At 39.5% G+C, this 27,772-nt stretch overlaps 1 protein-coding gene across 5 annotated transcripts in view; it reads right to left on the bottom strand.

Annotated features, from left to right (window-relative positions):
• Positions 1–600: 600 nt before the first annotated feature.
• The window catches only part of TCAIM (T cell activation inhibitor, mitochondrial), a 37,299-nt gene continuing 10,127 nt past the window's right edge, over positions 601–27,772 (bottom strand). For all 5 annotated transcript variants that reach the window (XM_082639011.1, XM_082639015.1, XM_082639013.1 and 2 more), the window contains 8 exons: positions 26,964–27,117; positions 23,542–23,794; positions 16,182–16,304; positions 13,729–13,826; positions 13,346–13,437; positions 9,161–9,393; positions 8,064–8,195; positions 601–1,442 (listed from right to left, as the gene is read on the bottom strand). In XM_082639011.1, coding sequence (XP_082495137.1) covers positions 1,202–1,442; positions 8,064–8,195; positions 9,161–9,393; positions 13,346–13,437; positions 13,729–13,826; positions 16,182–16,304; positions 23,542–23,794; positions 26,964–27,117 — 1,326 coding nt within the window. In that variant the 3' untranslated portion in view covers positions 601–1,201. The remainder of the gene's footprint in view (positions 1,443–8,063; positions 8,196–9,160; positions 9,394–13,345; positions 13,438–13,728; positions 13,827–16,181; positions 16,305–23,541; positions 23,795–26,963; positions 27,118–27,772) is intronic.

The following is a 27,772-nucleotide window of genomic DNA, read 5'->3' as shown; positions in this document are numbered from 1 at the left end:
ATAGATAAATTTAACATATGCTTCGAGAATCATTTTTAACGTCTCTTTTCCTTTCTAACGCACTATGGAAAAAATTCCTTTCTTATTTCTTCAGCAGTTAGAGTCTCAAAAATGTTGTTACAAACCTGGATTCACCTTGTCCTCTTGAGAAACAAGCTGAAGAGGTTTTTGGATCTGATTAAAAATATTATCCTAAGGGGAATATCCACAGAGAGAAGCCCTGTGTTTGTCTGTAGGGCTTGGGGCTGGGCTGGGTGGTGGGTCCAGGAAAGTCCACACAACTATGGACAGGGGGTGACTCAGAGGGGCTCTAACCAGCGTTCTAATCATTGGAAGACCGGGGTTGAGAGGGGTGGCAGATCCTGAATGGCCCGAATCATTTTAAACTTGGCCCTACTTGATGGAACTCTTTGAGAAACAAGGATTTTTCTGGATAGTGTTTGTCCTTCAAACAAATGAATCACCTCATTCAGTGTTTCAAAAAAATTCACTGTCTCTTGTTTATAGGCTATCAACAGTTAGACTATCTTAATGCATAGGAAAACTTTAAATTCTCTGTTTCTGGAAATGCTTTAACAAACTGTATCAGACAGCTTATGATAATGTCAATATCATTTATTCATTCAATTGCTTTTTCCCATCTACTCTCTCTTTAGGCAAAATTTGATTAACGAATTTTTACTACCCATCAGTCATCTGTTTTGGACTCAAACTGTCCATGATTGGCTGCAAAATACAGGTGTGTGTATCGATACATGTGATGTAACTATAAAGTCGCACGTTGAATTGTTACAAGTGGAAATGAGTTCCGCAACTCCAGAGCTATACTGAACGAGACCTGTTTATACTTACCAACATTCACTCATAAAAAAAAATATATATATATGTGTGTGTATATATATATATATATATATATATATATATATATATATATATATATCTTTCACCCTGTAGAATCCTTTCTTTCTAACATCTTTTCAGCCAGTCCTGCCAATCAGATAAGAAACACTACAAGATTGGGAGATAAAACCTTTTTAAAACAAATTTCCTAATAGAAATTAATTTTTTAAAGGTCTACTTTTAAAGCAGCAGTTAGAAACTTTGTTCTTGTAACACATCAGTAATACTGTTACATCAAATTGTGGATTTAAATAAGTTTAGCAGTTTCTTATCTCTTTAAAAAATAATACAGATTTCTGTGTTATTTAATGGCTTCTCCATTCTTCCAATTCCAAGGAATACAAAGGTCTCCATCCTGCATAACAGAGTAAAAATGTGAAATGCACAGGTGCATCCCTTGTAGATAAGGCAGTGATTGTTCTAGAAGTCTCTTACAACAGTCCACCATTTGTATACTTGAAACGCTGGGCTCCTTATAAAACTTTTCCAGAGAAAATTTCTTCGTGGAAGCCTGCATCAATTCGTTTTCAATGACTTTCAACCTGTTATGTTGAAAACAAACATCTGATTGCCACAAGCTATAACCAAATAAAAGAACATAAAATGTAAAAGATATTTTTGTATATTGGGCCATAACTTTCTACTCTCAACACTGAAAGTGGTATCCACAAAGGCCAAATTATACGCTCAGAAGACTGTCCATAGGTGTCTTGTAGCACCTATTATTTCCACATGTATCTCTAAGTATTTGTTAAATCTTTTTACCAGTAATGGGGTAAAGATAATTAATACAATAATTCTTTTGGCTTTTTAAAAATTTTTGTTTTTTATTTAACTTCTAATTAAAAAATGTTTTTAATTGAAGTATAGTTGATTTACAATGTTGTGCTGGCTTCTGGTGTACAGAGAAGTGATTCAGTTATACATACATATATCTACTCTTTGTCAGATTCTTTTCCCTTATAGGTTACTACAAAATATTGAGTATGGTTCCGTGGGCTCTACAGTAGGTCCTTGTTGTCTAATTAATGCATAATTCAAAAGCCTCTTATCCCTCCTCCGGGAGCAGCTGTTGGTGACTGAGAAAAGCAGAAAGCTGAGAGCACCACCGGCAGCTTCAGGAGGCCCTACAGTCCAACCCTGACCCGGGCAGGAGCGACTTCTGGAGATTCCTGAAAAACCCCAGGACCAGGGGCTGGAGGAGGCCGCCCTCCCCACTCTCTCCCCACCAGGGCACAGGTTCTGTCTTCTGCCCGCCAAGGGTAAGACACAGGCGCTGCAAGTCAGGCAACCTGCAGAAAGTTGTGCGGGGGCTGGAAGGACAGAACCCAGATGTTAGCTTAGAACAGTGGTCTTTAAACGGCTCAGCAAGCCGAGAGTGGTGCAGAGGTGCTCTGAGGGCCCTCGTGGGTACGGATGGCCTCCAGTTCCTTTCCTCTTCAACTGGAGCACCTGCCAACCTTTATCTTTCTTTATCAATTGGGTTTCCACTTGAGAATCCACTTTATAAAGAGAGATGCAGCTCAAAGTGTCTGAAAACCACTGTCTCAGAACAGGCTTCATCTAAGGCAAGAAGGCTGCCTAACCGGCACCGAGTGGCTGCGATGCAGGCGGCCAGACTAGGGAGGGAAGGCGGGGCAGGGAGAGGAGAGAAGGCGGCGGGGAGGGGAGACTCAGCCGGGCCGGGGCAGACGGCTGCAGGGGGCCCAGGCCAAGGGGGCAGGCGGGACGGGACCAGCAGGAAATGGTTTCTTACCCTCCGTGTTGGAGGGGACAGGGATGAAGGCTCCGGAGCCCAGAGCCAGAAGGAGGCCAGGGGAGCACGAGCGTCAGTGGATCCGGTCGGTGAGTATTGACTGAAGCCTCCCATGTGCCAGGCCCCGACCCCAGCACTGGAGCGAACAAAGGAGACAAAGCCTCTGCCCTCATGAAGCTCACATGCTATCTGGGGTGGGGGGGAGCAGACAGTAAATGAACAAGGAAAACAGCGTGTCATAGGGAGATGGGCGGCAGGTGGGAGGGATGAGGGGAAGCTGCTGGGTGGCAGGGGAGCTGAGACCTGAGGCTGGGAAGGGGCGGAGCCTGAAGCCATGGGGGAGAAGGGCTCCAGGAAGGGGTGCAGCGCGTGTCCTTGAGGAGGTAAGAAGCTCCTCTGGCAGGAGCAGCAGGGGTGAGGGCAGCGTCTTAGGAGGCGAGTTCAGGAGGCCGACGGCGGGGCCTCGCAGGCAGGAGCACATGGGGGCTCTCAAAGGACCACTCGCTCCGGCTGCTCGGCTGAGAATCCACTGGGTGGGGGCGTGCATGCGGGGGCGTGGACACCGGACAGGGCATCACAGGATGGCGGAGGCTGAGACCCGGGCGCAGCGGGAAGGGACACGAGACGGGCGGGGTTCTGGAGAGACGGAGAACGTGGAGCTGAGAGGTCGGCCGGCCGGGATGTGGGGAATGAGGAAGCCGGACAGGAATCAAGACGGATCACGGGGTTTGATTTACCTCAGCAACTGGTGGATGAAACGCTCAAAAACTAAAATATTTGATTTTTATTTCTTTTTATTTTCCTTCCTTAAAAATCTACTGGCACTATTTCAAAGCTATAGAACGCCCAGTGTGAAAACAGAAAAAGCAGCAGATACGATGTAGCAAGATCATCAGGCCTCATAACGGAAGGTAGGTGAGACTTACAATTAATTAATTAATTAATTTCTGGTTTATCCTTCAGTGCCTATTTTTTTAAAGATTTTATTGGGGTATAGTTGATTTACAACATTGTTAGTTTCAGGTGTAAAGCAAGGTGATTCAGTTATACATACACATATATTCTTTTCTCATATAGATTATCACAGAATATTCAGTAGAGGCCCCAGTACTATACACTAGGTCCTTGTTGTTTTTCTGTCTTACATGTAGTACTGTGTGTATGTTAATCCCAAGTTCCTGATTTATTCCTCCCCCCCCAATGTTTCCCCTTGAGTAACCATAACTGTTTTTGAAGTCTAAGTCTGTTTCTGTTGTGTAAGCTCATTTGCATCATTTAAAAAAAATTAGATTCCAAATATGAGTGATAATCATATTTATCTTTCTCTGTCTGACTCACTTCACTGAGTATGATCATCTCTAGGTCCATCCATGTTGCTGCAAATGGCATTATTTCGTTCTTTATTATGGCTGAGTAATATTCCACTGTATATATGGACCACAGCTCCTTTATCCGCTCCTCTGCTGATGGACATTTAGGAAGCTTCCATGACCTGGCTATTGTAAATAGTGCTGCAATGAACATTGGGGTGCGTGTGTCTTTTCAAATTATGGTTTTCTCCAGATATGCCCAGGAGTGGGATTGCCAGATCATATGGTAGTTCTATTCTTAATTTTTAAAGAAGCCTCCATAATGTTCTCCATAGTAGCTGTTACCAGTTTCCATTCCCACCAGCAGCTTAGGAGGGTTCCCTTTTCTCTGCAACCTCTCCAGCTACTATAGTTTGTAGACTTTTGGGTAATGGCCATTGTGACCAGTGCAAGGTGAGACCTTGTTGCAGTTTTGATTTGTGTTTCTCTAATAATTAGGGATGTTGAGCATCTTGTCATTTTTTTTTAAACAGTGTGAATAATGTTACCTCTTGAAATTGGCTTCTTGAAATACTGCACTGATTTGAATTCCTTTTTGATTACTTATCCCAGGACATTTCTTGAGGACAGGTGTTATTTATTTACAGCCCTGCAGGCCTTGTGAATATTAAGACCTGGGCAGGTGTCACATCCCTAGAGCCTGAGCAGGCTTGGTTCCCAAGGCTGGACTGTCCTGGGGCTGAGGGAGCTGGGGAGGATCTGCCAGCAAATGAGCCCCTCCTTGGCCCTCTAGTGCCTGGTCCCCTCTGGATGGGACCACAACCTCCAGGTCCAGGTGGGCCCTCCTACAGCTAAACCAAGCCTACTGCACCCAAAGGATTGTGGACTCTCTGGGCTGGAAGAGCTTTGGAAAGTCACCTGGTCTCCACGTCTCCTAGTGGTGGGGCTCCCACCTCCAGCTCCGTCCGTACAGTCGCCCCGCCCCTGGACAACAGCACACTCAGCAGAGCGGTTTTGCAGGGGTTGGGTATTGTCTGGGGGTGAAGGGTAAGGGGGAGGGGGCAGTGAGACAAAAGCCCTTGGGTGTTTGTTCTGGCACATTCCACTCTAACTTACAACCCAGAAACAAGAGTCTCGCTAAGGCTCTGGGTGCCCAAGGCAGCAGAGCTGGCATGAAGAAATCCTGCCGCCTTGTGGCCATTTCCCAGAAAAACAAGTTAAAAACCAGTGCTGAAGGGCACTTAAAAGTCACAAGGCCTGGGGGCGCTGTAAATGACACCTGCCCTCAAGAAATGTCCTGGGGTTGGTAATCGCAAAAGAATTCAAACAGGGCAGACTTTCAAGAAGCCAATTTCAAGAGGTAAATTTTACACTGTTGGAAAAAAAGGCACATGAAAAGATGCTCAACATCGGTAACCTTAAAAAAATTTTTTGTATTTTTATATTTTAACATCTTTATTGGAGTATAATTGCTGTACAATGTTGTGTTAGTCTCTGCTGTATAACAAAGTGAATCACCTATATGTATACATATATCCCCATATGCCCTCCCTCTTGTGTCTCCTTCCCACCCTCCCTATCCCGCCCCTCTAGGTCATCGCAAAGCATCAAACTGATCTCCCTGTGCTATGTGGCTGCTTCACACTAGCTATTTTACATTTGGTAGTGTATATATGTCCATGCCACTCTCTCAGTCCGTCCCAGGTTACCCTTCCCCCTCCTCGTGTCCTCAAGTCCATTCTCTACCTCTGCATCTTTACTCCTGTCCTGCCCCTAGGTTCTTCAGAACCATTTTTTTTTAGATTCCATATTTATGTGTTAGCATATGGTATTTGTTTTTCTCTTTCTGACTTACTTCACTCTGTATGACAGACTGTAGGTCCATCCACCTCACTACAAATAACTCAGATAACTCAATTTCATTTTTTATGGCTGAGTAATATTCCATTGTATATATGTGCTACATCTTCTTTATCCATTCATCTGTCGAACATCGCTAATTATTAGAAAGATGCAAAGCAAAACTACCATGAGGTACCACCTCACACCAGTTGGAATCGCCATCATCAAAACATTTACAAACAATAAATGCTGGAGAGGCCACGGAGAAAAGGGAACTCTCCTATGTCACTGGTGGGAATGGACATCAGTAACAGCCACTATGGAGAATAGTATGGAGGTTCCTTTAAAAAACTAACACTAGAGCTATTATAATATGAGCCAGCAATCCCACTGCTGGGGCATATATCTGCAGAAAACCATAATTTGAAAAGCCACATACACCCCAACGTTCACTGCAACACTATTTACAATAGCCAAGACATGGAAGCAACCTAAATGTCCATAGATGGAGGAATGGACAAAGAAGATGTGGTACATACATAGAATGGAATATTACTCATCCATTAAAAAGAACAAAATAGGGCTTCCCTGGTGGCGCAGTGGTTGAGAGTCTGCCTGCCGATGCAGGGGACACGGGTTTGTACCCCGGTCCGGGAAGATCCCACATGCCGCAGAGCGGCTGGGCCCGTGAGCCATGGCCACTGAGCCTGCACGTCCGGAGCCTGTGCTCCGCAACAGGAGAGGCCACAACAGTGAGAGGCCCGTGTACCGCCAAAAAAAAAAAAAAAAAAAGAACAAAATAATGCCATTTGCAGAAACATGGATCGACCTAGAGATGATCATACTAAGGGAAGGAAGGAAGTCAGAGAAAGACAAATATGATATCACATGTGGAATCTAAAGAAAAAGTGATTCAAATGAACTTATTAACAACACAGAAACAGACTCATAGAGTTCGAAAACAAACTTATGGTTAGAAAAGGTAACGACACAAACACAAATGCTCACCAACCAATCCAGAAGCAGGCTATTTGTTAAATAGGATCTGGCCTGGAACTGTCACCAATTCCACAAGTGAAACAGATATGTGACTCCTTCACTTATTTGATGCATAAAATGACCCCATCATCTCCTGGGAAACGGATCATGTCCACAGCCCTCCTGTGTGGCCACCCTTTCTCTGTTTCACATCCTTGGCTTTTTAAACAAGCAATTTGTGTAGATCGAGGAGAGAACGGGCAGCAAGGCCAGAGAAGTAAGTAACCAGAGGGGGGCCCCAGCAGCACACTCGGACAATCACCCCAGTCCTCCACCCACCAGGCTCCTGCCCCCACCCTCCTTACCCTCCACCCCAGACACATCAGCCTCGGCCTCCTCGGCCACAGCCTCTGCTTCCTGTTCCCTTCCCAGAGCATCAGCCTTGGCTCCTCTCACGCATGACGCCTCTCCGTCCACCACCCCTGACACCGAGGGCACCTGCGTCTCCTGTGAGCCTGGGCACCAGGCCTTCATCCTTCTACCAGTGGCGCCTTGCACAGCTTCTGATCCACAACGGTCACAGCAAATGACGGCTGCATGAATGAATGAAGCCCTGCTAGCCAAACCTCCTTAGGCCACATCTTTAGGAAAACCACCCTGTTTTGAATATACTACTCTCCCTTTCTTCATAGTAGATCCATGAAACATCATCAACACTATCTCACTGCCTACAAAACTACTGTCTATAACAGGATTCCTTCAAAGATACAAATGGCATAGAGACAGCACTGCTTATGAGCCAAAACCCTTTTTCACTTTAAGATTTCTTCTCAATTTAATGACAGTGCAGACGAGGCTTGTTTTCTATCAGCAGATTTCAAAATTTTAAACAGTGACGATTCCAATTAATCAAGTAGTTACTGAATTTTCCCCCCTTGTTGCCACCCTTTTCCATCTGCACAGTTTCTTTCTGATACTCTTATCTTTCATTCTGCTCCTGAGTTGACTTTTATATTAGCAAGCCCTGCTTCTCAAATTGAGGTACATGGTGGGAATGCAACTGAGGTTATTATACTGAGAAAACAGCCACATCCAATCCCTGGCACAACCGGGGGGAATAACTAAATATGTTACTCCTAAGTGATATACAGTTTAATACAGTCGCTTTCCTAAGTTCAATACAGTTTTAATTTCCCCTACTTATGAGTTCTGACTACCTGAATATTTTTAACGATTAGACGGAATGGTAAGACAGGAAGAGGGCTAAGAGCACTCACTCTTCTTTTCTTTTCATGTTCTCTCTTGCCTGTTGGGCTTTGGTGAGAATAAACCACTGGAGGTTTGCTGGATCGCAGAGGATTGGAATGTTAAAATGCCCAAGTTCGTGTAAACTTGGAGCATATCTGTCACTGTAATAAAGCATACGTAAAAGGAAAAATCAGCAACCTCTCCACTCCCATTCCACCCCCAAAGAAACGATTTTCTTAGTCTGATTAATGGAAGAGGAACTCATCAAGAAAATCCACTTTAAAGGTACAGTAAGTCCCCTACATATGAACGAGTTCCGTTTCGAGAGTGCGTTCCTAAGTCCAGTTTGTTCGTTAAGTCCAACAAGTTAGCCTAGGTACCCAACTAACACAATTGGATATATAGCACTGTACTGTAGTAGGTTTATAATACTTTTCACACAAAGAATACATAAAAAACAAACACTTGAAATAAAGATACTGTACTACTGTACTCTCTACAGTACTGTACAGTGAAGTACACAAAAGCACAACCACTTGTAGAGAATGCATGCATGTGACAATGTACAGCAGACACGAGAACTAACTTACGAGATTGGACATGTGAACGCACGTATGCATCTTTGAAAGTTTGCAACTTGAAGGGTCATATGTAGTGGACTTCCTATATAGCAGAATTGATTTGAAGTTTTGCTGTCCCCAAAGAGACACACTATCAGGATGACCACACCCTTCCTGGCCCTGTGACCTTCCTCATCTGTAAGATGGGGGTAGGAATCCACTCCATGGTGAGGTTATGAGAGCTAAAGAGATAATGCATTTAAGTACTAAGCACGGTGCCTGATATGCACACTGTTGATTTTACATTAGTATAATCCTATAAAGTTTCCCTCAGGACTGATTTGCCCTGTAAGTGGCAATATATTTACAGAATGTTCTAGAGATTCAATCTTTCAATCCTCTCATGTTGGCTTTTCTCATGTGTAAAAGAGTGTTGCCAACAGAGGTGGTGACATTCCTTTCTTTAATTCCTAAGAATCACACATGGAAATACAAAACAATTTCATGCATGGACACACACAGCCCATCTGAGTGAATGAATAAAAGTAATTGTTTTAGATACTTGCCTGTTAAGGATCATTTGCAAACCACGCAAACTTCGAGGGTGAAAAGGTATTCGACTTTTCAAGAGTCTATTATAGAACACGTCGAGAAGAGAGTAATATTCTTCAAGTGTCAACACTGGCTGTAATTCTTCAATATAAACAACTTGGATGCCACCTAGAAGATAGCTTATTTGGTCCTCCAGAAGCATCAGCCTCCTCTGCAGGTCAAAATAACTCGGTAATCTTTCAAAAAGCTACAGTTTTTTTTTTTTTGAAAAAAAGGGAAGGAATATTTAGTTTTATGGTACTTTAACAGTCCAAGTTTAGGACTCCAATAAATGGTACTGAGAAATTCTAACAAGAAAATTATAAATTATTTTACTAGAAGGGAAGTTCAAGTAAGCAATAAGAAAAAAGCTATGGAATGCTGGAAATATTAATATTCAAAACAAACCATTGTAAATCTTAGGAACTTTTAGCTAGGAATTGAAGAGATTGCAGAAGAAAAGAAATATGTTCCAAATAAAAATAAGTGTTGAGTACTAACATTTAAATATTCAGGTAAGAATCTCAAATTAGGTTAGAAAGGTTAAATGGTATAATAAAGAAGGGTTTTAGAAATAAAGTCTACATATTTCAATTCCAAGTCTATTCCTTCAGAATTTCCCTTAATTCAACTAAATTCAATTATGGAGCACCTACCATGTACTTAAGTACTAAACTGAGTCCTTGAAATATAGAGATTATAAGAATTTGTGTCCCTGTTTGCCAGGGCTCATGGTAAGGGTGCAGGGAAACAAAACACGAATCAGAATTCAGCGTACCAAGTGCCACATAAGGGTGAAGGGACTGGGGGGTCAAGCAAAAGTTTCTAAGGACGTCTAATGTAACCAATATGAAAAGATAAAGAGGATTTAGAGAAGGTTAGATGCATTGCTAATTATTAGAGAAATGCAAATCCAAACTACAATGAGGTACCACCTCACATTGGTCATAATGGCCATCATCAAAAAGTCTACAAATACCAAATGCTGCAGAGCATGTGGAGAAAAGGGAACCCTCTTACACTGTTGGTGGGAATGTAAGTTGCTGCAGCCACTATGGAGAACAGTAGGGCGGTTCCTTAAAAAACTAGAAATAGAGTTGCTATATGATCCAGCAATCCTACTCCTGGGCATATATCCAGACAAAACTATAATTTGAAAAGATATATGCACCCCAATATTCATAGCAGCACTATTCGCAATAGCCAAGACATGGAAACAACCTAAATGTCTATTGATGGATGGATAAAGAAGATGTGGTCCATATATACAATGGAATATTACTCAGCCATAGAAAATAATGAAACAGTGCCATCTGCAGCAACATGGATGAACCTAGAGATGACCAAACTAAGTGAAATAAGTCAGACAGAGAAAGACAAATACCATATGATATCACGTATATGTGGAATCTAAAATATGACAGAAATGAACTTATCTATGAAGCAGAAACAGACTCACAGACATAGAAAACAAACATGGTTACCAAAGGGGGAAGGAGGTGGGGGACGAATAAATTAGGAGTTTGGGATTAGCAGATATAAACTACTATATATAAAATAGATACACAACAAGGTCCTCTTGTATAGCACAGGGAACTATATTCAATATCCTGTAATAAACCATAATGGAAAAGAATATGAAAAAGAATATGTATATGTATGTATAATTACTGAATTACTCTGCTGTATACCAAAAATTAATACAACATTGTAAATCAACTATATTTCAATTAAAAAAAAAGGAATAGAGGAGGTTAGCTGCATGTGGAAAAGTTTCAGGGGAAGAAAAAAGCATGTGCAAACCTGGAAGCACCAATAGGGACAAAGCAGGTTCAAAAACAAGGAGTTTGGTGTGGCTGGAGGGTGGCACACGTGGCCTATGTGGAAGGAGGCGAGGCTGAAGAGGCAGGTGGCGCTGGGTCGGGGAAGGACCTGTGTCCTACATATGGACTCAGATTTTATACAGAAAGTTGCAGTTGTATTAGAGGAGTTGAAAGGCATCAAAAACTGCTATAATAAAAGCAATAGCAGTATAAAAATTCTACAAAGTATTTATAATATACTTCTAACACTTTTTGAAAAACAATTGTACTACCTACTTTTCAATTTTTCTCTAAACGAGTTATTCATGTGTAAATGGTAGCTACGTTTTAAACACCTTTAATTTTGAGATAACTGTAGATTCACACGTCTTTCACCCAGTTTCTCCAATGGTGACATCTTGCAAAACTATATACAATCACAACCAGGAAACGGAAATGGCTACAGTCCACTAACCTTGTTCAGATTTCATCAGTCTTACTTCCACTCGTGTGTATTTAATCATATGCAGATTTATCACATGTAGAGATTCATGTGACATGACCACAGTCAAGACATAGAAGAGTTCCATCACAAGGATCCCCTCTGCTGCACTTCCATAGCCACAGACACCTCTGCTCTCCCACCCCCTGACCCCTGCAACCACTAATCTGTTTTCTATAATTTTATTATTTGAAGAATGTTATATAAATGGAATCATACAGCATGTATTCCTGTATTGACTTTTTTCACTTTGTACAATGCCCTTGAGAGCCACCCAAGCTGTTGCCTGTATCAGCAGTTCATTCCTTCTTACCACCGAGTGGTGTTCTGTTGCATCGATGTGCCAAGGTTTGTGTCACCATTCAAACACTGGAGGGTATTAGGGTTCTTCCTAGTTTTTTGCTATCACGAACATTTGTGTACAGTTTTGGTGTGAATATAATTTTTCATTTCTCTAGTATAAATGCCCAAGAGGGCAGCTGCCAAACCACATGATAAACACGTGTTTACTATTATAAGAAACTGCCAGACTCTTTGCCAGAGTGCCTGTGCCACTTTACATTCTCAACAGGAATGGATGAGTGATCCAGTTTTTTTGCATCCTCGCCAGCATTTGGTGGTGTCATTATTTTTCAGTTTAGCCATTCTGACAGGTGTGCAGTGACATCTTATTGCATTTTCCTATGGTTTTTCATGTGCTTATTCGTCATCTGTATGTCCTCTTCTGTGACATATCTGTTCATGTTCTTTGCCCATTTTCTAATTGTTTATTTTTTTACTGTTGAGCTTTGAGAGTCCTTTATATATTTAGATACAAAGACTTTGTCAGGTAGGAGGTTTGCAAATATTTTCTACCAAATATTTGATTTGAACAGATATTTCACCAAAGAAGATATATGGATGGCAAAAGAGCACATGAAAAGATGCTCACCACCATTCGTCCGTCATTAGAGAAATGCAAATTAAACCCACAATGAGATAGAACCACACACCTCTTAGAGTGGCTAAAATTAAAAAGAGGACCATAGCAAGTGTTGACAGTTTCTCAAAAAGTTAAAATACCCTAACATATCTGGCCATTCCACTTTTAGGTATTTATCCAAGGGAAAAGGAAATATATGTCCATATAAACTTTGTAGATAAATGTTCATAGCAGCTTTATTTCTAGTAGCCAAAAGCTGACATAACCCAACATCCATCAATAAGTGAATGGATAAACAAACTGGCATATCCATATGATGGAATACTACGTGGAAATAAAAAGGAATAAATACACACAATAGTATGGATGAATTTCAAATTATGCCAAATGAAAGAAATCAGATCCTAACCCCAACATACTCTGATTCCACTTATATAAAACTCTAGAAATATAAACTAATCTATAGTGACAGAAAGCAGACCAGTGGTTGCTTGGGTAGCGGGTGGCAGATGGAAGAGACGGTTTACAAGGGATGTGAGCATTCTTTTGTGGGTGATGGATGTGTTCACTATCCTGATTATGGTAATGGTTTCACGGGTATTTACATATGTCACATCTCATCAAATTATACCTACTAAATATGTACAGTTTATTGTAAGTCAATTATACCACAGTAAATCTGCTAAAAACAAAACAAACAAAACAACAGAATGAAGGCCTTTAGGCTATGCTTCAGAAAAGACTATAACATTTCCAAATAAAAACGGACTTAAAAATCAGTCCTCTAAGAATTTAAACTACAAAATATTACGCATCTGATCTGCAAACAGATGATTCAAATTTCTTTCAGTTTACTGACATATTAGCATAGTTTGAAACAAAAGTATGTCGATGACAAATTAGAGATTATTTTTGCTTTTAAGCTTTTTCTTACTTTTGTCCAGTGATGATGGACATCCATTGTTCCCAGCATCACATGGCCCACTGCACTCATCCCGGACCGGTCTGTAAATATTATTGTACATCCTGATGGTAAAACACAAACCTCTGGTCACTGTTCAGAGAGGCTTCCTTCTTTCAGCACTGTGCAAATAATTATGTAAACTTCACGTATCAACTCAGGATTAAATTCGGTAGAAGCTTAAAGCCTAATTTTATGTCACCGTTTAAGTCAAAGGAACAGATTTTAAAATTCAGCTGATATAAAGTCACATCTATCAATACAAAGACTTTTAACACTTAGCTTTCGTCTAGAATTTACAGATATGTACAGCCGTTAAGGGATATGGAGTTCGGAAGTGAATGGAAATTGTTTACCTTTTGCATTTTTAAGGCTTTCCAAGTTCTGCTGGGCTAAGCGGCCTAAACTGTGCAGCTGGCTGCAGCGGTGGGCGATGCCCCAGCTCCTCTGCCACCTGGTCCAACAGAGCACACGGCCCATTAACACCCGTGTCCCCCCAGAGGGAGGCACACACTCGCCCCCACTGCTTGACTCCCGTGAAAGCCGAGGAGTTGCTTTCTCAAGGAGACACACAACATGTTTCCAAACTAACTCATTTTTCAAGAAGCAGCCAAATGGGAAATGAATCGTTTACCAGAGGGTAAAAATCTTAGCACTATATTCAGCTATCCAAAGACTGAAAACAAGCAAATACACTGTGTTGTTTCTCTTAAAATAAGAGGATGAAATGGGGAAAACTCTGACAAAGATCTTTTTCTTCTTTACATTGTTTAATGACGATGATGTTGTCTTAGATTTAAGTTCCAACTAGGAATTCCAGTTTGGTTTATCAGAATTTTTTTCATCATATTCTAGAGAAAATGATTTTTACGACATCGTGTAATCTGCTCATTTTATAGATGAACATTATTACATCTCAGTGACAAAATGGAACTTGATATTCACATGATGTCAGAGAGGCACTTCTGTGTATGTGTAAAGAGCACCGGTATTAAGTGGTATCAGAAAACCAACCTTCGAATTCTAATTCTGTGATTTACTAGCTCTGTGACCGTCAACAAACTGCCTCTAGTCTTCCTAAGGTTTCTCTTCATGCTTGCCCAGTGGGGACACTTCTTACAGCAGAGGTAGTGTAAATCATAGGGGATGAACATGTGAAGGAGGAAGGCGCTCAACAGGCTTCCAGAAAACTTAGGTTCCTTCTTCATCCTAACACCAATTCTGATGAACGTCATTTCTGATAAAGTGAAATCCGCTTTCAAAATCATTCCTTTAACACACAATGTCATCAGTCACAATGCTTCCTTTTGTTGGAGACTTGGTTAATTTCCCAGTAAGCCGAGACACTCACGTCCACGGTCCTCAAATGTTTTGGTCTCGGGACCCCTTTGCACTCCTAAAAACTGAGAACCTCGAAGAGCTTTTGTTTATATGGGTTATAGCTATTGATATTTACCATAGCTGAGAAATTTCTCTACTATATTATAAAATAATGTTTACTTCTCTTTGTGTTTAAGAAATCCTTTCATTTTCCTGATCCATTCTGCCTTCTCACATCTCTTAAAATTTATTTAGAAAAAGTTATTTTCATGCATATTAATTTGTTTTTTTATAAACATTTAAGAAGGATCTTATTATTTTGTTTTTAGTTAGTGAAGTCTATGTTACTAGATTATGGAATTGGAAGGGCCCCTCTAATCAAAGCTTGGATGTTATGAAAAGACAGCAGCTATCAGCACAAACCCAAACATCCCACACAGTCCAAGTGTAAACACTTCCCTCTGAAATTTGAATTATCTTGGACAACTATGATTTGAATACATAAGAACAGAACATATAAGTACTATCTGTATTCTGCAAGCCCAGGAAAAAGGTGCTGTTATGGTATCCAAATGGTCATTTGGTTCAATATAAGTAAAAAGTCCTGATAATGATGGCTGAAAACAACAAAACAGGCTACAGCAAAGAGTAACAGAAGCTTAAGTTCCAGACCAGATGACAATATCTCACGGTTCTTGTAATGCAGAGTCCCATGACTGAATCACACCACCCCCTCCCTAGGGTTGTAACAGCTGTTAAATCTATTTTTATAATAGACAAAGATTCAGCATGTATCTTTATACAACTGTGATTTCTAAGTTTATGAAAACATTTAAAAAGTCACGTTATAGTGACTAAAGGTAATAATACTGTATTGTATTTTGAAAGTTGCTTAAAGAGTAGATCTTAAAAGTTCTCATCACAAGAAAAAAAATTTTTTGTAACTATGTATGGTGACAGATGTTAACTAGACTTATTGTGGTGATCATTTTGCAATGTATACAAATAATGAATTATCATGTAAAACACTTGGAACTAATATAATGTTATATGTCAATTATACCTCAATTTAAAAAAAGAAAAAGAAAAGAAAAAAAGTCATGCTATATAACAGAGAATAAAAGAATACAACATTTATTTTTTATCTCCCTTCCTCTTTTTAAACTTAAGTACCTGTCTTACGTGATTGGGAAATAATTATTTTTTATACATTATGGGCATAGGAAAAGTATATTTTTCACAAGCCCATTATGTTAAAAAAAAACTATTATGCTAAAAATATCAGTATCTGAACTTTACTTCACTATTTTAAACAAGAAATTCATACTGATTTTCTTACATAAACATTTGATTACTTTCATAAAAAGATAACTGAATATTTAGTAAACATAATAATTAAAGGTGCAAATATTTAACTGTTAGAAACCTTTACCAAAAGGTAATACATGTTTATTTTAATCTCTAAATTAGGTTTTCTCTTCTTCATTACCTGATATCTGAGAGCTGCAATTGATGGGACAGTTCATCTTTTAAACGATCTAGTTCTTCTCTAAGTGGCAAACTATTCTTCAGCTTTTTAACAGCACTTTTCCCATTGCTATCTAACCAGGATCTAGAAAGAAAAAAACCAGAGATATACACTTTGCAATACTAACTATAATGCAAACATTTCTACTGTTGAACGACGTGTTCATTGACTTAAAGCAGCCCCAGTGTTAAACCGAGTTTGCCATCAAATGTTTACCAAATTATAAGTACTGCTGCAAAGTCTATTCATTTAGAGTAAATACTTCTAAAATAGGTTTCTTGGAAAACTGCCAGCATCTGTTAAATCATATTCTACTTATGACAACTTCCTTTGTCTATCAAAAAAATTCAATTTATATTACACCAAGCCTGTGGCTAGATTTCCAAAGATGGGATGATTTTTAAAGAATTAAAGATACTTCAAACCTCACTTATGTTTATTGCACTTTTAGGCAGGCTATACTAGACTGTCACTTACATCAGTCGTCTACAGGCGACCCTTTTCCTACTGGAGCAAATGAGCACATGATATTCTAGTGCAGCCAGACGGTGAAAAAGTCAATTCAGAAGATGCACCTAATGGTACTGGTGACATTCAAAAGGCAGTATTTCCTGATGAAGGGACTTGCCAAGGGAACTTTGTGGATTCTAACTGGGTAGATCCAGTCTCTCCCTTTGTTTTCGTCTTGGTTGTTAGCACCGAGCCTCCCTGCTCACCCCCTCAGCGCTCTGTCCAAGGGCTCCCACTGGTCAGACCTCACCAGTCTCGGTGTCTCCATTCACATGCTCCTGTCGGGTGGGTCTGTTGGCCCCTCGGTTCCTTTCCACCCAACCAAATGCCCAACTCTAGTCTCACCTCTCTCCACCTTTATTTTTTTCCCCCGTCAACTACATCATAGGCTCAGCAGAAACATGTTTTTAATTCTGCATTTCTTAGAACGTTTACCTCAATGAAGTCTTAAAAGAGAAAATAAACATCAAAGTCGGCGTAAGGATTAGAAGGGGAGAGCTTTCAGAAAAGAGCTGAGGGCAGCCCGGGTGGCCTCGTACCGAGCAGCAAGGCCCCCTGGGAGGTTATCACTTCCTCGGTGTTATAATGGTCATGGCACAAGGGATGCTGGCTGTTGCTCAGAGCCTCTAGTCCCCTAGGGGAGGCTGGACAAACGAGAGGCCTGGGTGGTGCCTAGGAGGCTGAATGGCTGCCGCAGGGTAGGCAGGGCAGAATGGCAAGGGGACTCGGGGATCAGAGGAACATTTTGGGTCCAAGATGGTAGTGGTGGCATGGGCCCTGGTACAGCCGTGCAAGAGAGAGCTCCAGGGCGTTAGGAGAAAAATGGTCTAAAGCACCCCATCCCCAGGCCACCTGAAACCCCCGTGGGACACCTGTCAGTGACTTATGGTCAGGTGTTAGGATAACTCTGCAGAAGGGCTCATATGTCCATCTCAAAAGTGCTTGCCAAATAAACCTTTTTAAGGTTCCTTAATTATTAAGTCACTTTAAAGGTTTGAGATGTTGTGATCTAAAAACATTTTAAAAATAATCAAGTTCAGGGAATTCCCTGGTGGTCCATTGGTTAAGACTCCTGCTTCCACTGCAGGGGACACTGGGTCCTATCCCCGGTCGGGGAACAACCATCCTGCACGCTGCACAGCGCAGCCACAAAAATAATAATAGTAATCAAACTGAAACTCTCAGAACCAATTAAATCATTATGCATGCATCAAATATTTATCCTGAAAGCCTAACAGTGTGTTGTGTTGGGAATATAAGGAAGACACATCTAGTAAGGAATAGAGAGAGAAGCAACTGGAAGGGAATATATGAGCTTCTAGAACAGAGGAAGAATTAACTAATTCTGCCTGGAAGGTTCTATAGAGCAGGTGATATGTGACCTGAACCTGAGAGATGGACCAGATTTTTCCAGGCAGATTAGTGAAAGGGAAGGGCATGCCAACCACACCAGTGCACAGGGAAGTACAAGATGAACCAACGTGCCCAGATCACACGATGCCTAGAGGGAGGGGGGTGTGAGATGAGACTGGAGAGGCATGTATGTGTGTGTGTGTGTGTGTGTGTGTGTGAGATTATAAAAGGTCTTGCACATTGGCGTAAGGAATTAGGACCTTTTCCTCTAACTAAAGATGTTCCTTTTTTTTTTCTGGCCATGTGGAGGGGCTTGCAGAGATCTTAGTTCTGGTACAAGGACTGAACCTGTGCCCCCTGCAGTGGAAGCTCGGAGCCCTAACCACTGGACCGTCAGGGAATTCCCTATATTCCACATTTTTTTGACTCACTAAATGTGTGCAGTCATTAATAATTCTTCCTACTCCCCCTTTAAGAATACTGGTAGTGATTTTATTTCTGCTTTCTGTGTGAGAAATAAAATAATATCTTACTTTATATCACGATTATTAGCTATTACAATTTTTCAACCTTTTCGTCATTTATTAACTCATACCTGTTAATCAATTTACTTTAAATTATTTAATAGGAAGGGTGATTTTTTGACAAATGAATTACCAAATGGCATACTATGTTGGGTTTGTGGACCAAATGTCGTAAACTGTAGAATGAAATATAACATTACGATTATATATTCATGACCTGATTGTTGGAATTCTTACATTTAGTGTATAAAATTTAACTGATCTAGTTTAACAATTTTTGTGTTTTGTGTCTAAACACTGAGATAAAAATCAAGGTTCTACACATGGCATTTTCTTTCTATCTATCTATCTATCTATCTATCTATCTATGTAGATATTAGATCTATCTATAGATATAAAGACAAAGATACATGTATCCTAGCTCTGGCCACTGAGAAGTTCAGTAGCAATTGAGACATGCACCACCCAGATCTTGGTTTCTAAAAATCATTCCCTCCTAAAAAGAACCAGAGCTTCTCGGCAAAATGGTTCAATCAAACACTGGGCCAGGGAAAGTCCAGATGAGCCTGGAACACCTTGGTGAACCAGGAAGTAAGAGAGTTCTCAAAGAATGATGGGGACATAGGAGCCGGCTTGAAGGGATGATAAAGTTAGAAAATTGCCATTTGGCAACCATCATCATAATATGTGATTCAGGCAAAAATCATCAATGAGCACTAGAGCTAAGGGGTAAAAACTCAGTGTTCAAAGGATATGTACATAGCCCTAAGCATCTCCTCAAAAGAAACTAACTGAAGGGAAAAATAGTTCCTTTACTGGGGAAAAAACTGGGAAGACACCACCTTAATCAAATGATCCAAGTTAATATCACTAGTAATGGGATAATCAACATCATATGCCTCCTATATAACATTGGAAACAACACACTTCACTTGCTGGGTATTCCTGCCAAATATGAATAACCTGACTCTAATTATGAGAAATACCAGATAAACTCAAAACACTCAAATTGAGGGACATTCTACAAAATAACAGCAAGGTAATGGAAGACAAGAAAACACTGAGGAACCATTCCCGATTAAAGGAGGTTACAGAGACTAAAGTTATGACTTATAATTTGAAAAACAATGACTTAGCCTATAAATAAGGAGAAGACTGAATAAGTGTATGATATGAGTTAAAGCATGATTATAGCATTTACAAATATCCTACAGAAATAATTCCAATACTGTAATTGTCCAATGTGGCATTTTGTGGACACTAAGAGGATTCAGAGCTTAGACAATGAAAGTGAAATAAAACTTTGTGTGAAAACTTCAAATAGAAAAAATGGAAGTCTGACATTTACTAATATCTCAGTAGTTAACAGGGTAGCATTTCAATGGTCTTTCTATAGTTCAATGACGTGTTTTTTTCAGTGGGATAGACATTACATATGGGATAATTCTGTTTAGATACAAATGGATCCTGTTGTCTCCTTGCAAACACAAATTCTATAAATGCAATACATTTTAGTTATAAAATTATTTGATAATCAGAGAATATATGTAAAATATGGAAATACTAAAAGCTACAACACAAATTAGCATTTTGTAATTTTTTTTAGGCTGGCATATTCTTTTTATTATAGTATATAATTAGAAAACCTTACATATTAGACATTTAATTATAGCATTTTTATCACTATAAAGTGATTTTACAGTAAGATAAAGCACAATTTGCTGAGAAATTCAAAATTACACAGCATGTCCTAAAATGTAGATTGAAATGTAACTGCCAGATATAAGAAGAAAATGATTAAATGGAGCTTTTATGACCTGATAATTCTTCTATGTTGTGTTTTTAAAAACTCAACTAATTTATTTTCATAATTTCTGTGTTTTATTTAAGCCTGCATGTCTCTGCGGAAACATAAGGAAAATTATTTGAAAGTTTACACTAAATAAAACTGTTATATTTTCTCTTTTTATCATTACATTCTGAAATATTAGAAATAACATGCTTTCAAGATTAAATTTTGATCAGGTGAATGCAATTTGTAAACCAGGTGAAGATCAGCTGGATGTAAATTTGCAGAATTATTTTTATGTTCTCTCTGAACTGTATAATTCAGCATGTGCTCCTTATGCGCCCTCTCCTATAACTACATATATAATAAAGATGAGGTAAACAATACAAGAATGAAAATAAAAACAAACCATATATGGCCAAAATGACCATGGTGGTGAATAAGTTTTGTCCAAGTTACAGCCCCTAAATCTCCTGACTATGGGACAGTCACTCCTCCATTCATATGGTTTGAAACCTCTCAAATGGTTCAACAATTTTATAATTATTTGCAAAATAATAACAAATTTAAAAAATTAGGACTTCTCTGGCAGTCCGGTGGTTAAGACTCCACACTTCCAATGCAGGGGGCTTGGGTTCGATCCCTGGTTGGGGAACTAAGATTCCACGTCCCACGTGGCGTGGCCAAATAAAAAATTAATAACTGAAACAAGAAACTGATACAAACACCACTCTGGCTTTGATGACATAAACTCCTGGAATCCTTACTGGGAAAAACTAACATAAAACAAAACCTTGAACAAACCCTCATCAGGGTTCCTGCAAACTGGGCAACATCCATATTTGGGAAAAGGTCAAGATTGGAAAGGGGTGCTGGGCCTGTGTGAACACACTGGACCAGGGAGACCAGGTTAGGGTATGGAAATAAGAGATATGAAATCTTCCAAATTCATACAACTGTCGTAACCGGGGCATCGGCCCTCTAAAGCATGCTGGTAAAGGCAACAGCTTTTTTTTTGCGGCATTTAGTCTATACTGTAATTTACCCAAAGGGCCCAAAGAGCAGTATGTATTCCTTTTCTTGCCTTTTTTCAGTGTAGAGCTGTCCTCTCCTTTCCTACCCAGCCTGGACCCTCTGCTCTAAAATTATACCTAATAAGCTAAACTCAAACTCTATGAGGTGTGATGATCTGGTTCAGGTAAGTCACTAACATATCAACGTTCAAGAAATATAACCCAAGCACCTCTGATACAAGCATCAAAAACTAAACAAAACAGAAATCTCTAGCCAGTTGATTTTAGAAGAGAAGCTTTGAGTAGGAAGATTTAAGGTGATACCAGTCAACTCTCAATATTCTCTAGCCCAAGAAAAATATATGGAAGTAAAAGATATGAAACAGTATTACACCAAGAACCAGCCACAGCCCTATTCCAGCTCTTTTGTAAGCAACTCTAAATACTGTCTGTTTCATTTAGGATAATTCAATATTAATTTTAAATCACAGTTTTAAAGCGAATGCAAGATCTCTCTTATAAACAAGGCTAAAACATGTAATGCTTTATTGTTGTTAATTTCATTTGTCAAACCTAAGAAAACAAAGGTTCTATCTGGCTATGAATGGGTTTACTTCATTCTTTGACGAAATACATAGCTATTGACAACTGAATTTGGATAATAATGATCAATAAATTAGACAGTTATATTTCCACTGATTTCAATTTCTAAAACAGTGGTCTATTTAATTTATGTTGCTATCTTCTTTAAGAGTAGACAAATCAAAATGACATGTTTTGAGCTTGTGCTGGTAACTGTCAACATGAGAGCTTGAATTTAAAACAAAGTATCCCTCTGGAGGAAATGAAGAATTCATAGTAACACAACTCATGTACACTCAGAAAATTTCCTTAAGACAATTTATCTCTTGCTAAAAACAGCAGATACTTTTAAGTCAACACTAATGAAACTAACAGAGGCACTGTTTTTAAAAAAATGGTCCTCTACATTCATCGCTGAGTCACTTCTTCTGCTACCATCTGTATTAAACTACTTTACATTTCCATATTAAACCTTGAGTTCTCCACACCCAGCCTCCAGCACTTCACATTCACACTTTTTCAACAATTCTTTAATTCAGTGAAATAAAAATGCTGGTTGGGTTTTATGAATCTACAAAGCAGATTAGTAGAAAGATGATTAAAACATGTTCCCTACTCTTAAAAATGCATTATCTAGTAACATGTAATATAATATAATGTAAGAGTGTCTACTTTTATTAAAGACTGAAGAATTTTACTGGATGAACTACATACAAATAAGGAAATTATAAATACTCAGCTTGGACAAGGAACCAGTGGAATAGCACTTATCTTGGTGAATTAGCTTTTCCCAGTTCCAGTCTGTTTTCATTGTTCACCAGCTGACTAACTCTGAGTTCTGGGTCCCTGGGACAATCTTTTCATGATGGCTACACATCTAGCTCCAGACCAAAATTGTACCCTGTGAAACACTCAACTGAACCACAGACTAATTGCTGAATTTCTTTTTTTTTTTTTTTTTTTTTTTGCGCGGTACGCGGGGCTCTCACTGTTGCGGCCTCTCCCGTTGCAGAGCACAGGCTCTGGACGCTCAGGCTCCGGACGCTCAGGCTCAGCGGCCATGGCTCACGGGCCCAGCCGCTCCGTGGCATGTGGGATCCTCCCGGACTGGGGCACGAACCCGTGTCCCCTGCATTGGCAGGCGGACTCTCAACCACTGCGCCACCAGGGGAGCCCCTGAATTTCTTTAATATGTTATTCTAAAACCTCTTGACTTTAAGTCCAACAACTCTCATTGTTGCTTTTATGCCTTGACTTATCCAATCCCACTTTTTTTCTATACCAAAAGGTAGGTCAGACATTCCCAAGTTTTTGTTCATCTGGACACACTGTGAGATAATTAGAGCAATGGGTATAAGCAGAAGTTTCATGGGCTTGATCCCAGTGCATGCAAGGCTGAGACCCTCTCTTCTAGCTCATGTTTTTTGTTTTTTCTGTTTTATTTTTGGCTGCGTTGGGTATTCATTGCTGCATGCGGGCTTTTCTCTAGTCGAGGTGAGTGGGGGCTACTAACTACAAATTAGTTTAGTTAAATAAAAACTCTTACATACGTTAGGGTTGTTTCCATTCTCCAGACTTGCTCAAGGTCTTCATCAGGGTCCTTGAATCCAGTAAAGGAGTAGTAAGACTTGTCCCATTTGATGGGCCTGTCAGATATCCTTTTCGCCTCTTTGAGAGGCTGGGAGTGCACATTAGTATTCAAGCTTTGGACATGTTCAATAGATAAACTGCAGGAGTTGAGAATATATAACACTGTGCTTAGCAGATCTCTGGTGTGCAAAGTAAATTTGACTGCTCGAAATCCTAGAGAATATAATTCCCCCAAACAGTTAATACAGATGATTATTTGCTTTACTTGAAAAACATTTCTTTTCATACAACATTTATAGAATCAAAATCTTTAAAACACTCCATTACTGATTACAATTCATCCTATTGGAAAATCATCTGTAAATGGAAAACTACATCCCTTCTCCAAAACTGTACCACACTACCTCCATCTTCATGAAGTCCTCTATCAGCTCCCATTTCTAGTTTGGTGCCAGTGACCAAACCCACCCCAGCCCAAGAAGGGGATTGAGAATATTTTCAGTGCTGTTCATAAATTTGGTCTCTACAGTCTAAGGGATGGAAAAGCTCTCCTATGAGCAAGTGTCCACCAGAGAGGGTGTCCAGCACTAAAGAAAAGGGGGAGGGTGGAGGTAGGGGGAGGGTGGGGCAGGCTGCCCTGCGACAGTGGTTCAAGGAGGGGGGCCAATCCAGTCTCAGGGGTCACAGAAACCCATCTCAAATTTTCTCTACGGTTGAAAGAGACTGTCCTCATACTCCCCCATCCAACTAGCTAGGGACAATATTTTCAGGAGTGACTCAAAGTTCCCTAATTTTTTAAAAGTTAGCACTTCACAATCTGACTTTAATGCAAGTAGTCACTGGGCTCAGGGTAGTAATCTAACTTACGTCAACAGTAGGAAATATACTGGTTCCCCTGCACCTTTATTGGGTATTAAACATGGCGCTAGGTGAATTTACATAACTTTTCAATGAACACTCTCACCAGTGCCATTATTATCTCTCTTTTCAAATGTGAAGATGCAGAGGTTCAAGGAGGTTAAGAAGTGTGAAGTGAGGGCTGAAATCTGAGCTGCCACCAAGCCAAGCATTTTCCCCATTATAACATGCTGACTCTTTTTTCTTTCTTTGGAAAAAATTTTAAAATTGGTTTTGAAAATTATACAAGTGTTATATAAGTACATCCTTCTTGTAAAATTATATATACAAAGTAAAAGTCTCCTGTTGACAGGCATACAACCTTACACTTTCACTAGATGTAACCCTATTAACATTTAGGTACACAAGCATTTAGACCTGCACTGCCTAATATGGTAGCTACTAGCCGTATGTGGCTATTTATTGGCAAAATTAAATTGATTGAAATTAAATAAAATTTAAAATTCAGTTCCTGGTCATACTAGCCCCACTTCAAGTGCTCAGTAGCCACATGGGGCTAGTGCCAGCTGTACCAGACAGCACTCATACAGAACAGTTACATCTCCGCAGAAAGTTCTCTTGGACAGCACTGCTCTAGACCTTTTCTAGGTGCTTTGTGTGCATGTTATATATGATATATACGCTTATGTGTTTGCACAAACACACACCCACAGTGTGAACTGTTCCTTTTTAACATATAAACTGCACCATTCTGGATCTATTACTTTGAACTTGCTTTTGTTATTTAACCTTGGTGACTCTTCCATTATCTGTATGTATACATCATTCTCTTTCTTTTTAGTAGCTCTATACTAATCCACATAATCAATGTAGCACAATTTATTTAACACTTCCAAAACTGATGACTATAAAAGTTGTTTTTAATTTTTCACCATTCCACAGAAGGCCGAAATGTGTTTTCTTATCTTTGCCACGGATGAAAGTCATCGCAATGTAAATCATTCTCAGATACCTACTATGCCTGCCACATAGATTTACAAAATGTAGAACATGCAAACTAAGAAAGATTTTTTTCATTGAATCATTGATGGTAAAGTGAGAAATACTGGTAGGAAAATTATTCTAGTCAGTGAAAGAGAAAAGGAAAATGCAAATTCTTGCATTTGAGGTTACGAAAAAATAGTTTATCCTCAGAAGAGGTAAGTCAAGGAATAAATCTCAGTTTCTCTCTTAATTTATCAATTCCATTAATTGTTTAATCCAAGGTAAGGGCTGCTATATAGTGTGGAATGCCTGTACCAGATTGCATATATCCTTTATTGGAAAATATTACCTATTTAATTTGGTTTGCATTTGATTACTGAGGCTAAACGTTTTTGTATTTTATTGGCTATATATGTGTATTATTTCCTGAACTGCCGAGACATTGTGTTTGCCCATTTTTGCAACCAGGCTGCTCTGTTTTCTTTCTGACTCCTAAGAACTACTTATATACTAACATTATCTTTTTGTCACTTATGCTGTATGTTTTCTCCCATTTTTAATTTATTTGTTTTTAATAATTTTGTTTGTTTGTTTGTTTGTTTTTGCGGTACGCGGGCCTCTCACTGTCGCAGCCTCTCCTGCTGCGGAGCACAGGCTCCGGATGCGCAGGCCCAGTGGCCATGGCCCACGGGTCCAGCCGCTCCACGGCATGTGGGATCTTCTCGGACCGGGGCACGAACCCGCGTCCCCTGCATTGGCAGGCGGACTCTCAACCACTGTGCCACCAGGAAAGCCCTAATTTATTTTTTATAATCTATTTTTATTTAATAAATGGTTCAAAGTTAACCATTAACTGAAAGTAGAGCATTTTTCTCTTTACTCAGCCAGAGCTGACGACAGCTATTTGTTTTAGCATTAGTTCACAGAAAGCTCTTAGTAAATCTTTAAACTGCTTTAAAGTTCATTCTAAAAATAAAGTTATTTCCTCAAGGATCATGAAAAGGATGGACAGACCCACATTCATCCTTAGTTTAAAGGATCACTGGATCATGGCTAAAGCAGTGACAAAGGATAAAAGAGGCTGTACATGAGGACTGATCAGATTTTAGAAACAGCATGAGGCTAGAGTTAAAGGGCTCAAGACCCCTATTCTGTCTCCATGGTCCTGGGACATTACTAAGTTACAATTGGGCAAATTCTACCTTCCTCACAGGGTACTATGAGGACTAAATTAGAGGATGTAGGCTATATTTTTTAAAGATATAAATTGTTATATAGACATTTAATACTTAAAACAGCACTGAAATAGGAAGGGAAGAAATAGGAACACTTCAGTTTTCTAGTCAGAAAAGTTTAAACATAAAAAATGGCTCATCAAACACATGCAACCAGGAACAGAATCTAACTCCAGGAAAACATGCAATTAAATGATATTATTTTCTATGACAAGGCTTCAATCCAAAGGTCTTCTAGCAACGTTAGACAGATTTGACACATCACACTAAGCCTGCAAGGGACACATGTGAAATAAGAAACGTACCGGAAGTGCTGAAGTGTTCCTGGCCATCAGAGGAGTTCTGGTCTGTTTCTCTTACATAAAACATAAGCTGGGTTGGTTTCAAAGACTTGAAACCTGGTTTCTGGAGGTTTTCTAAGTAGGCACTTAATCTCTTAAGAGAATTTTCATTGACTTCCTGGAAAAAAATATTAAGAGGCATTTATACACAAAATAGAACAAGGAAACATCAGAAATTCTATCCCGGCCTTTTAAACACATTATTGAGTGTATTTAAGAATTTAGTATTAAAAAATGGTGGGATTTCATAGCTCCTCAGTACAGGATAAAATTGGATCCACACCTCACAACATGTAACTCCATAGGGATGAGATGTAAAAAAAGTGTGGCCACATAAGTACTAGAAGAAAACATGGCTGAGTTTCTTTATAACTTAGACGTGGAAAAAGCCTAACTATGACTGAATATCCCAGGTAATGAATAATTGATAAATCCAATTACATAAACAAATTTAAAAACTTAATATAGCACAGGGAACTATATTCAATATCCTGTGATGAACCATAATGGAAAAGAATATAAATACATATATATGTATAACAATCACTGTGCTGTACAGCAGAAATTAACGCATTTTAAATCAACTATACTTCCATTAAAAACTTAAGAACACATAAAAAACCACACACACACACACACACACACACACACACACACTAAGCAGTTTACAGATAAAAACCGAGTAGAAGAAAATATGTGCAAGTTCTTTCTTTTCTTTTTCTTTTTTGGCCACCCTGTGCATTTTGCAGGATCTTACTTCCCCGACCAGGGAT

This window comes from Mesoplodon mirus (genome assembly GCF_964341445.2).
Source record: "Mesoplodon mirus genome assembly, chromosome: 12".
Lineage (NCBI taxonomy): Eukaryota > Metazoa > Chordata > Mammalia > Artiodactyla > Ziphiidae > Mesoplodon > Mesoplodon mirus.
This window is presented reverse-complemented; position numbering and strand designations above follow the sequence as displayed.